The following is a 13675-nucleotide window of genomic DNA, read 5'->3' on the forward strand; positions in this document are numbered from 1 at the left end:
GTTACGAAAATTTACAGACTTACTTTTGTTAACCCCGTGTAATGATGAAAAATATTTTTTTTTCAATTTTATCCAATCTTTACGAATAACAGTCATTTGAATTTAAACCAAGTTTTTCAGTAATCCAAAAATCCAGTAAAAATACTGACTCCTGTAAAAAAAAGTAAGTTTATGCAGAAGCAGTGGAGCTGCACACTCTTCCATCGAAACAGCACCACAGCTGAGCTACGAGTGCTATGAAATAAAAGAGACATCGACTTAATACCACTACCTACCTTCCTCCTTTCCGCTCTCAGAATTCGCTGATTCGGTGTCTCTCGTTGTGTGTTCTGCTGAGACTAAGCAATATTCGATACCGCGAAATATCTCCGCAGTTATGTTTTCTTTCGGCGCAGGAGATGTGCGGTAATCAAAAGTTAAGAATGTAGCTCAAAATTTACAATAACATTCTACCAAATTTTCATGTGCGTAGTCCACTGCAACAGCCAAACGTGCGAATGAATAGGGTGACCATAGCGCATTTTAAGAAAACGTCACAAGTTTTTATGGCTGTTTTAAGTCAATAATTTCGAAGAAACCATAGAGCCTACAAGGTTACTACCCAAGGCACAAATCTAGGGAACTGCATGAAGAATGTTTTGTGGAATAACTAAATTAACAGTAATGAAAATTTTCAACTGAAAAACACTAAAATGTATGAAATTTCACCATTTTTTTTGGTACTTTCAACATACTTTTAAATTTTAATGTATGATAATTAACTTTAAGCAAGTTCTTTTCTATGGAGCATTGATAGCTAAGACTTAAATCTTTCATTTGATATGTTGAAATCAGAAAACCACATTAAGATTAAAAAATATAGCTAACCAAAGTTGGCAATAAAAGAAAACATAAACTGTTGAATAACTCACTTAGCAGTCATTTCCGACCCTATGTTTCATGGGGATTTTTTCATAATTTTAGGAGCCCTATCTACCCTGAAAATATGTAAAACCCAGAACCAAACACCCTGTATACATATATATATATATATATATATATATATATATATATATATATATATATATATATATATATAAATCCTAAATCCCTAAAAAAGACAGAGCTTCTGTGAAATTCAATCAATTCTATAGATCTACGGTAAAATTTCGTAGTACCGTCATCACTGGCTTTCATAGGTTTTGGTTTTATTGTATATATATATATTATTTTACCGTAGATCTATAGAATTGATTGAATTTCACAGAAGCTCTGTCTTTTTTAGGGATTTATTTTGATTGTGAAGAGAGATTTTTTTACTGGAAACAAGTTTTTAAACGTGGTAATGCATCACTAATAATATCACATCACATCACAACCACCATTCAGCAATTTAATGTGTACATAACAAACAATATGTATCAATCAATGTTATTCATGACGTATTGATGTGTTGTATGTTACTAAAAAAGGGATACAATATTACACTCATTAAAATGATTTGTTCACAAATTCTGTGTACATCTTACAGCGTAATATTACACAACAAGCGGAATGACCAATCGACTGTTTGGGTGTAATATTCAACAAGTTTTTTTTTCTGTATTCGTCAGGTTAGTATGTACTGTACGACATGACTACCATAACCCGATTTTGACAACCCCTCAAAGCATTAGACTTTTATCATTACATAATTTCATAAAATCATAATTCCAAATCATTCTCTTGCATCTTCAAGATGGGTATACTTTGGTCCAATAAGACCACTGAAAAAGCGCATGGGTTTCGTAGAACATTAAAAAAGATTTTCAAAAAAGGTGCTGGCAAAATCGGGTCGTTACTGTATATGTCTGCAGTGCCTTGGTCCCCTTATCGTTATCAAGTGCTGACGTATACTAAATTGACTCGAAAAAGAACTGTCATCACTGATAAGTTCGAAATGTAGAGGCTTGCTTATCGCTTCAGTGGCGTCACCATGACAAAAGCAAGCACATTCCCAACTAAAACCTTATTTTAGAAATATGTGATGGTGAGTGCTATGTCTGTTTGTCTGTGGTTCAGTTATGGCACCGACAACTGGGACACCTCAACATCGATAGTATCAAACGATTAACGACGATGTTGACCGGTATCGAAATTCATGGATTCTCGATGCAAAGTTGCATACATTGTGCAGAAGGCAAGCATCGAAAGCTTCCGTTCAGGTCGAGTGTAGTTCGAGCGAAGGAAAACCAAAAGGGAAGAAAAATAAAGTGCCTGAGAACCGCCTACTGACCAGAGTATGTCTCGCAACAGTTCCAGCGTTTTCTGAAATGGAGCGGAATACGGCACGAAAGGATGGTGTCGTACAACCCAAAGCAGAACGGATTTTCGGAAATGATGAACCGCACGATTGAGGAGAAGGCACGGTGTCTCTTGTTCTATGCCAGGCTCGAAAAGCGTTTTTGGGCGGAGGCGGCATCCACAGCGGTGTACTTGATTAAACGAACACCGACCAAGGGTCATTCCGTTACACCTTTGGAAATGTTTTCTGTAAAGAGACCAAATCTATCGCATCTTCAAGTGTTTGGGTCTTAAGTAATAGCGTATGTATTCAACGCCAAAAGGAATAAGTGTAGTAAGATAGTATCAAACGATTAACGACGATGTTGACCGGTATCGAAATTCATGGATTCTCGATGCAAAGTTGCATACATTGTGCAGAAGGCAAGCATCGAAAGCTTCCGTTCAGGTCGAGTGTAGTTCGAGCGAAGGAAAACCAAAAGGGAAGAAAAATAAAGTGCCTGAGAACCGCCTACTGACCAGAGTATGTCTCGCAACAGTTCCAGCGTTTTCTGAAATGGAGCGGAATACGGCACGAAAGGATGGTGTCGTACAACCCAAAGCAGAACGGATTTTCGGAAATGATGAACCGCACGATTGAGGAGAAGGCACGGTGTCTCTTGTTCTATGCCAGGCTCGAAAAGCGTTTTTGGGCGGAGGCGGCATCCACAGCGGTGTACTTGATTAAACGAACACCGACCAAGGGTCATTCCGTTACACCTTTGGAAATGTTTTCTGTAAAGAGACCAAATCTATCGCATCTTCAAGTGTTTGGGTCTTAAGTAATAGCGTATGTATTCAACGCCAAAAGGAATAAGTGGGACGCAAAGTCTATTACATGCATTCTGGTTGGTTTCGCGGAATGCTCGAAGGGTACCGAGTTTTCAACGCAGCAAAAGGAGAAGTTTTCTTTAGTCGAGACATCATAGTGGCTGAACTAGGACAACCAAGATAAACCTTCGGAAACAGGAGTTGTACCGTATATTGGGGCTGACGATATGTATGCAGTACTGAAGATAGACCTGAGAATGATGAAGACCATAGTGATGGTGAAGTTCAACCGGAAGAAGGCGATATACACCACGTAGAGGATTTAGTTGAAGGTCCGGAAGCGGACGTTCAGGAAGCATTGGAATATAAACCGTCTGCGCAGCGCAGCCGCAGTGATAGGGAGCGCCGTCTCCCAGGCAAGTATTCTGATTATATGGTCACATGCAAGTCCTTCCTTAGAAGCTTGTTTCTTCGCAGGATTGTTGCAATCAAGTAGGACGATATCATCGGTCTACAACAAGCATTACGCTCCCGTCACAGTCCAAAGAAGAAGATGTTTAACTGCAACAAATTTCTGAGCACAGTGACTGGGGCCGCTCAGTCAGAGGCAAATTTATAGCAGCATCTGTTAGAAGCAACCTACCACAGTTGTATTCTTCACAGAGTCAAAATCAACCAGAATCCGTTCAAGCAGCCAGAAGGATTCCGTAACGATCGAGCACCAACGAAAGTGTGCAAGTTGCAGAAAGCGCTGTATGGTCTGAAGCAGTAAGTATAGCAAAGTATGGAATTAGAAGTTGGACGCGAAACTTAAACGCATGCGTTTATCACCAAGTTATTATTTCAATTTACTTCGATGATTTCCTGATCATTTCAAACGATCAACAGTTGGTGACCCAGATCAAACAGCAATTCTGTGCGGACTTCAAGATGAAGGATCTAGGACCAGTCAAGCAGGTGCTTGGACTAAGAGTGACCAGATCTAACGGTGTATTGGCGCTTGATCAAGAGCAATACATCGATGAACTGTTGGCTAGATTCAACTTGACCGACTGTAATGCTGCTTTGACTCCCATGCGTGATCGATGAGCAACATGCGAGTCTTATGTCTGTTTTCTGTGCTTTCAGTGTCTGCGCTCGATTTCACTGGGCTATGGCTGACTTTGAAATTGAGCTCAATCAATTAGCAACTCTCCCGACGTGGTATGTAGTGCAATGTTATGCTCGTTTTGCTAGAGTGAAGAAAAATTGCACTGGCAAATTTATGTTCCGTTTTGGTGAAATCGTGTGTTCAATTCTTTTTAATGTCCCTGTGTGCAATAAAACAACCTCTACATTATACGAATTCATGGAACTGATTCATAAAGATCCAGTTCTATTGTGCTGGAATCTGGATAAGCCGCGAAGAAGGTTTGCAATTAGCAGGGAGCAAAGTAAATATTGTAATAGAATTTTTTTTTCAATCTTAATATATTCTTTTCCGAAACCCCTTCTTAGATCCATAGGCCAACATTAGAGCCATTTCCCCTATTATTTTTTTTTTATTGGGAGCAATATTCACCCCAAAACCGTACCAAAAACAAATATTTGCTGTTGGTTTTCTTAAAAGGCAAATTTATTTCACTATCTAATGATTGAGATAGATCTGTTTACAATCTGCAAACGTCAAAAATCGTCGGAAGCTATTCAAATGAGATATACATGATGACTAATTAAAACAGCGTTTGGGGCTGAAGTCGTATAAAGTAAAAATAGTTCCAAATCGCAACGACAAACAGAATTTGCCAGTAAAATAATGGGTTCGACGTTTGAACTGCAAATATTTGACGAAGTTTTCATGCGATGCTATGGACGATGAAACTTACACACTTAAATTTTTTCGCCGAGATTCCAACATCCGAGTAATTCTGCAATTTATTTTGCTGAGATTCAGTAAAACAATAGCCGAGACTCAGCTAACAAATAACATTTTGCTGAGATATCAGCTAACAAACAGATATTTTGCAGAGATATCGGCAAAAGTAAATGCCGAGGTTGTTGGAGATTTTACAGAGCTAGATTAAGTATGTATGTCCTGAAGGATTTCAATCAACTTCCAGGGTTGGCTTTCTATGCTGCTATAGTCAAAAATGCTACAACTGAGTATATCAGGACAAAGAAGGCGATTGCTACCCTTCATCACACGCAAGGTGTAGCGCTTCAACCCTGTGTAGATGATGAATTCAGCAGTTCCATTTCAAATGACGATTTTTTTTTAAATTTTTTGATCGACCTTCTACGATTATGCTGAAACTTTGCACAGTTGTTTGTTATTGTCCAACATGCCATTTTAAATTTTTGGTTCCCTAGTTTTGTATACGACTAACACTTGAAAAGGGCTTATGCAAAAAAGTGATACGCATCAATAGAAAAACATATATCTTGCGAACGATTTTATTTGATTGAGATGGTGTCTTGAAAGAAGTTGCGGACAAGTATTGTGCCTTTCAAGAAAAAATACACGCCGTAAAAAAAAAATTTTACAAAAAAAAAAAAATTTACAAAAAAAATAAAAATTATCAAAAAAAAAAATTAAAATTACTCAAATTGCATATTTTTTTACATCATTTTATTTTTATATTTATATATTTATTTTAAAGTTTAGATAAATTATAGCCTACTGACACTGTGCATTTGCTGGGCAAATCATAAACAAAAAAGTTATTAATTATTGAAAATAATACCAAAATACCACCTACAGTTATCGAATATCTTTAAAATAGTGTTAATATTGAAACACATCCAACCCAAATAACAATTTTGGTTTTATGTTGGTTCTGTAGACCATGATTTAGACTTGTATAATGCTATAAAACCTGCAATGCTACTTGGGAATTTACAACAAAAAAGCTCATAATGCTTAAATTGCCCAAAGTTGTTATTTTCGAGATACTCGTTGGTTAAAATTCACTTATCGCATATTTTAAGAAATTTTCGCCCTTTTGAGATGTTTACTCAAATTGCATATCTTTTTAAAATATTTTTTTTATATTTATTTTGTAGCTTAGGTAAAGAAATACCTATTGACACTGTGTATTTGCTGGGCAAATCATTACTAAAAAAGTTATGAATTATTGTTAAAAAAAATATACTATAAATTAAATTTCCAAAATACTACCGATAGTTATCGAATATCTTTGAAATAGTGTTTAAATTCCAACACATTAAGTTTACAACAAAAAAGCTCATAATGCTTAAATTGCCCAAAGTTGTTATTTTCGAAATACTTGTAGGTTAAAATTCACTTGTCGTTTAATTTGAGCAATTTTAACTCTTTTGAGATGTTATTCGTGAGTGTTCAATCTTGAAAGTATTTTTAACAAAAAGTCCAATTAATTTCCTTAAATTTTGCTATTCATAGTTTTTCAATCATACGCATGAGTTAAGATATAATTAATTATGAGTAAGAGACGGTATGAGAAAAGTGTATATTATGTATGTATCAATTCGAAACTAACGATTTTAAATTGGGTCACTACTTGACTAGCCTATTGGTCCCAAGCAAATCGATTAACGTATCCCATTCTAGTATGAATTCCAGTACTACACTACACTGATATGTTTGATAGGTAAAATGAGGGGTGAGTGAATTTTCCAATGTTTCGAGGGGTGCATCGATTAGCTTGGGACCGAAGATAGTACTAGAGCTGAACCAAAAAGTTGAGGTCGTTTGTTCGGGACCTGCTGGTCTTAGAGTTACCTCTATGGTAATACCAACAATCAATACGAAACTAACGATTTTAAATTGGCTCACCACTTTAGTAGCCTATTGGTCCCAAGCAAACGATTAACGTACCCTATTCTAGTTGAAATTCTATTACTACACTATGTTTGTTTTGATTCGCTATGAAAGTTTGACAGATAACATCAGGGGTGTGTGGATTCATGCAGAACATGCAGGGGTGAGTGAAATAGCTTGGGACTGCTTGGGACCGTTGTTCTGGTACTGAGTGAGCCAAAAATAATAATGATTTTCTTCGGGACCCAGTGGTCTTAGAGTTACCTCTATGGTAATACTGCGTAAACGAGATAGATTTGATAACGGAGTCGGAGAGCAATAAACGTTTACTGGTTCGTTTGAAGTTTCAACAAGAACTGTCGATAGTTTATTTTCCAGATCGGTTGAAAGCTCTGTTTACCAAAAACATCGTCAGAAAGTGAACCGAAGCATGTAGTTTGCGCGTGCGCATGAAGTACACACTAAATGAAAATACTGCAAGCATGACTGAAGGAATATAAACAGACTGTCGCGCACGACAACGAAGCGAGTGTAGTAAAAAATGATCACCGTTTCACTGGTAAAGACTTATTATCATCATTAAGTTTGCGAGTGACTGAATAGTGAGAAATGAGATAGCATATTAATGCATTAAATTTTTCCGAGCATCGCTGGGGGTATTCAGTTAGTTTTTAATAAGAAGGGAATTTCCGGTACTAGCTAATACCAACAAAATGGAATGCGATTTCTGATTCTTGTAATGGTCGTAAATAAGTGCAGAGGAGCGCCAAACAACTGTCAAAAGATGTGACTTCGGTCAAATTTACAGTGTATCTTTAAATTGCGTACATTTTACAGTGTATCTTTAAATTTTAAATTTTAGGAAAACAGCTGTATGAGCACAATCTAGAAAGAAAGATTTCTGAATTTCTGGCAGTTTGCTCATCAACTACTTATCGGTTATCGGCGTAGCATTGGGCTTTTTTGGATGTCTGTGTAAGAAGTTAGAGCTATTAAAAAAAAAAACACGTGATTTAAAACATTTATTAAACAAACACATTTTCTTCTAATTAGATCAACCAAACTTATAAAATTTTGCTCACAATAAAGCTCTTTCATATGCCGCTAGTTTCACTAAAATCCGTCCACTAGAGAAAAACAAAATTGAAAATCAAGCGTTTTACTGAAATTACATTCATACAGGTTCTGGCAATACAGTCCAAAACTATACCGATAAATCAATAAATAGTTGTTTAACCACCAGCTGAGATTTCAAAAATCCATCTATTCACAGTGTTTAAAAAAAATGTCCCTTTCATGCTTTCGCTCAATTTTGCCATACGCTGTACGTACTCTCAAACAATAAAGTTGTTCAAATAATAAAATAATGCTTGCAGGCTGTATATCAATTTATCCCATTTCGTTGTGGTTTTATGTACTCGGCAGGTATGAATATTTTCCCGGCTTCGCAGGCGAAGAGATGTGGAATCCTAATACGAACGTATCGGAAGATTGCCTGTATCTGAACATTTGGGTGCCCACCAAGACCCGTTTGCGTCATGGCCGTGGCCTAAACTTTGGAAGCAACGACGTAAGTATCGGATTGATTTACTTTTGTGGGTATTAGGTGTCTTCTTCTGGGAGGATGTATAGTAGGGTGTCCCAAAATTGAACTATGTCTGGAAATCTGGGGGCTCACCCTCCAAATGATAGCTAAGGGTGTTACAAACAAACTTTTGTGTGGCGGCAACTCTAGGAAATGTTGTTTAGAGGTCTCCCCGACGAGATTTTTGAAAAAAGTTCATTTTTCATAGCTATTATCCAATAAATATTTTTAGTTCTTTAAATTTCAGCGAAATCTCACCCTTTTATATTTTTCGCAAATTACCAAGGGTCAAAACTATAAGAGAAAAATTGCTACGGCATGTCCTGTGTCCAATTTGTTAGTTACAATTTTTCAAATTCTCTAAAATGATGTTTTTTGTTGAACATCACTGCATTCAATCATCAAAAGTGGGTATCAAACATAGCGCTATTATCAATCAAATGCAACATAAATATGGAAAATTTTACTAGCCAAAACTTTGCCGGAGACACTTTAACCTCATTTTTAACCGTTAAAAAGTTATTTGTGATTTACTGTGGAAAGAAAAGTTCAGAATTTCAATACTTGCAGTATGTCCACCAGCAAATCAAACTATCATTGAAATCGATAAATACAAATCACCTACTTTGTTGCAAATCATTTGATAACATTTGTTTCGAAGTTTCTAGAATTCAATAGGAGGATATATGAGCGGAGAGGGATCACACAATTTATTAGTTTCCATTTGATTGCCGTAGCAAGCTGAACCAAAAAAGAAAATCATGTCACCAAAAACCAAGCTCAAGTCGGATCTCATCACCGGTATTGCGAGGAAGCATTTGCCCAGAAACCGTTTGTCGTCGGAGTTGGACATCATCAGGTACTTTCGATTCAAGCATGAAACCCAACAACTTTCAATCGGAAAAAGCATTCAAGTTGTGGCTACCGAAGCTGCTTGCATATCAATGGTACACTGCTTGAGAAGCTTTTCGGAAACTCAACCGGAACTTTGTTTGTCACCTGCTGGCGCCAGAATTCTGCACGGACAATATCGTTTCGTAGCTCTTCATCGATGTGGTTCACGCTTATGTTGAAGAAGTAACTCAACCGCATCCTACACATCTTCAAAGCTGGCAATAGCTCTGATTTTTCTTCTTGAAGGCTTTACTTTGGCGTTGCCATGTCACAACGAGTTTGGCAACCCTCCTAACAACGTTCCGCTTGAGCTGGTGCGAAAGTCCGGCTTGATTCCAAATCTCCACAGCTTCGGTAGCCACAACTTGAATGCTTTGTCCGATTGAAAGTTGTTGGGTTTCGAAAGTACCTGTTGATGTCCAACTCCGACGACAAACGGTTTCTGGGCAAATGCTTCGATGATGAGATCCGACTTGAGCTTGGTTTTTGGTAACATGATTTTCTTTTTTGGTTCAGCTTGCTACGGCAATCGCATGGAAACTAATAAATTGTGTGATCCCTCTCCGCTCATATATCCTTCTATTGAATTCTAGAAACTTCAAAACAAATGTTATCAAATGATTTGCAACAAAGTAGGTGATTTATATTTATCGATTTCAATGATAGTTTGATTTGCTGGTGGACATACTGCAAGTATTGAAATTCTGAACTTTTCTTTCCACAGTAAATCACAAATAACTTTTTAACGGTTAAAAATGAGGTTAAAGTGTCTTCGGTAAAATTTTCCATATTTCTGTTCTATTTGATTGATAATAGCGCTATGTTTGATACCCACTTTTGATGATTGAATGCAGTGATGTTCAACAAAAAACATCATTTTAGAGAATTTTAAAAATTGTAACTAACAAATTGGACACAGACCATGCCGTAGCAATTTTTTCTCTTATAGTTTTGACCCTTGGTAATCTGCGAAAAATATGAAAAGGTGAGATTTCACTGAAATTTAAAGAACTAAAAATATTAATTGGATAATAGCTATGAAAAATGGACTTTTTAAAAAAATCTCGTCGGGGCGACCTCTAAACAACATTTCCCAGGGTTGCCGCCACACAAAAGTTTGTTTGTAGCACCCTTAGCTATCATTTGGAGGGTGAGCCTCCAGATTTCCAGACATAGTTCAATTTTGGGACACCCTAATGTATAGGTTGTAGGTGGTTCAAATACGAAAGATAATTCACATCCTTTTTTTTTTCTTTCGGTCCAATGACCACTTTATTGCAGTACTTTCAGGACGATGATGACTTCCAACGCCAGCATCAATCCAAGAGTGGCCTTGGAATGCTAGTGTGGATATATGGTGGGGGTTTTATGAGCGGTACATCAACACTGGACGTTTATAATGCTGAAATGCTTGCGGCGGTTGGAAACGTGATCGTGGCGTCCATGCAGTACCGAGTGGGCGCTTTTGGGTTCTTCTACCTCGCGCCTTACTTGAATGGAAACGAGAACGATTCACCTGGTACGAACTTTTGGTTGGTTTTAAAGACACCATGCATTATTTATGCAAAATTTGGGGAAATGCATCTCAGATAAATATTTTTAAAGACTCGTGTTATATAATTTTCAGTTCATACGTTTTGCTAAAAAACAAGTCAGTGTCGACCCGATTTTATCAACTTTATTAATAAATATTGGATTTCATTCGAATGGAGTCTGAGAAAACGAAAATGGATCGCAGAGAGTGCTTCAGTTTATTTTGATAAATATGTGTTTATATTCATACCATGCTTTTATAGCATATTTTTAGTATATGGACAAATGTATTGTTATAGGTAATTCGGAGTAACTGTCGCTTAAAAATGGTCATAACGATTGAACGGTTGCATGAATTTTTGATATCAGTATATTTCAGATATACTACATATATAACCTTCAACATAGAATACTTAAATTCAAATTTCTCTCCTTTTACCTTAATTGCCACTCACCTTTGTCACGAAAATCAATCACAGCAGGTACACACGTTTTAGTTCCCTAGAGTCCTAACGATGCGTTTAAGCCTCGATATTGAACTGATTTTTCAAGCACGGTTCCTTTGTACCTCTATAATATTGCTGTGAAAAATAATTGTTTCATTTCAGCATCAAAAAGATAACACACGAAATTATACGGATTTATAACATCCTTAATTTTTACATCTATGGCTGGTTGAAATCGGAAACGAATGAAATTTATAATCCTACTATCAATACAAGCTGAAATTTGTGCATACTTTGAAACAATAATACTTGAACATGTATTAATTTTACCCATTGAGAAATGCATACATGTGAAATCAGTGACAGTTACTTACTTCAAATCGCATATATTTTTGATGACTTCTAGTTAATAGGACGACAATAAACGCTTATGCAAAAGTAGTACTCTACCCTACGTGCTGTTTTGAGCATACAGTGCACAGTGGACAAAAACTGATCCTGAGTGGCACTTATGTTGTGCCGCTGGTTTTAGGTTTTATAAGGTAAACAAAAAACTGGGAATCGAATGCCGCTAGTTTTGCCTTGAGCTGACTATTGTATGTTGCCCGTTTCTCCCCATTTTCTGGCTTTATATGCGACTGCGGGTTATACACAGTCATAAAATGGTAGGAAGCCAAGCAAATCAATTACAACTAATCTCGTACTGTGCAGATTAAAGAGATAGCTTATTTTCCCCATTTTCCCGAAAACTCGATAATTTAGGGTAATTAATAACAGTTTTGAAAACTGTCGCTAGATCTCAGGCATAATACACTTCATTAATTATATATAAAAAAGCCCAGCGGAGCATGTATCGGATAGTTCTCCTTGTAAAATAGCTCATGTTGCCCCATTTTCCCAAAGCTTGTTTATAAGAGGAATTGATATTGGTGTTGAATTTGCCGCCTGACTTCAAACATTTATCATATCTTGATTTCAAAATCACAAAGACCTAACTGCGATGCTAGATTGTCCTAATCGATTTTCTCTTTGGCTTGTGTTTGTGCTAGGGTTTCGTGGTCGTGCGGTTAGCTGCTTCACCCGTCGTTCAGGCTTAATGTGAGTGCCACGAGGAGAGGGTTCCATTCACACTCCAGCCGCAATCCGAAAATTTCCCTACTGGTCTACTGGGTATTGTGTGTTTTCCGTTGTCTAGTGTTAAGTGTTCAGTCTGTGCAACCTCTGGTTGAAGACGGTGTCAATTGTCTCTCTGTTACTACAGTTAAGTAGACCAAATTTCCGAATTTTCTGCTATACAGTACTGTACACTGTAAAAAAGCTAGCGCACCGAGAAATGTTAATCATGTCGAGTTATTCAGAAATGAGCTAAACGATGAAGTGATCGATCATTGCAGTTAGGCCCTAATGATTCTTTCAAAACTGTTATTATTGATTCGAACCTCTTAACGACCTTTATGAAGAGCTTTTTGAGTGTGTTGATTTATTTCCTTATAATTCCGTTATAATTGTTTATCTTTGAAAGATACGCGTATTTCGTCTACTACTTGCATCAGTGTCAAGTATTCCAAGTGGTGTTAAGTACATGGCACTGATGAAGTCTGCACGTAGTAGACAAAATACGCGTATCTGTCAAAAGATAAGCAATTATAATGGAATTAAAAGGAAATCAATCAACACACTCAAAAAACTCTTCATGTTATAATTGAATCATTGATTTTTTTAAATTAATTACCCCTTAATAACAAGTTTGAAGAAAACGGGGCGAAATGAGCTACTTTCCGAGGTCAACACTATCCGATACATGCCCCAATCGATTCGTTGAACTTTGTGTGTTGGACATTGGATGATGTGTTTTATCTTTGACATCTAGCGGCAAAGATTTCAGGGGAAAATGGGGAAAAAGCCAAAAAGGACAACATTGTCATTAATACAGTGCATGAACTGCTTTTACGCTACGCTGCTTTTACTGCATTTGTTTATTTTTGTGGCCATAAAAATCACATGAGATTTTCGACAAGATTGAAGTGCATCCTCTTGGATGTAATATTAAAATTTATTTTTTACTGTGTAGTATGAGATTAGTTTTAATTGATTTCCTTGGCTTTCTACCACATCAGGCACTGCATTTTATGCCTATAGATGACCGGCAGTCATATATAAAGCCAAATAAGTTCTAATTTCATCATAAATGGGGAGAAACTGGCAAAATGGGACACTTCCGGTAGTCTACGCAAGACAAAAACAGTAGAATTTGAATCCCTGGATTTTTTACATAAGAACAGATATATCACACCTCTTGAAACCAGCGGTACGAAATAAGTGCTACTTTGGGTCAGTTTTTGCCCACTGTGCAGTGGAAAATGATTT

General features: G+C 36.8%; 1 protein-coding gene across 2 annotated transcripts in view; it reads left to right on the top strand.

Annotated features, from left to right (window-relative positions):
- The window catches only part of Ace (Acetylcholine esterase), a 94928-nt gene that overhangs the window by 20474 nt on the left and 60779 nt on the right, over positions 1-13675 (top strand). The window contains exons 3-4 of one of the 2 annotated variants that reach the window (XM_065238480.1): positions 8276-8420; positions 10611-10848. In XM_065238480.1, coding sequence (XP_065094552.1) covers positions 8276-8420; positions 10611-10848 — 383 coding nt within the window. The remainder of the gene's footprint in view (positions 1-8275; positions 8421-10610; positions 10849-13675) is intronic. The other variant, XM_065238481.1, reaches the window with a different exon arrangement.

This window comes from Ochlerotatus camptorhynchus, unplaced genomic scaffold (genome assembly GCF_037179485.1).
Source record: "Ochlerotatus camptorhynchus isolate MF236.1 unplaced genomic scaffold, CSIRO-AGI_Acam_v1.1 ptg000794l, whole genome shotgun sequence".
Classification (NCBI taxonomy): Eukaryota; Metazoa; Arthropoda; class Insecta; order Diptera; family Culicidae; genus Ochlerotatus; species Ochlerotatus camptorhynchus.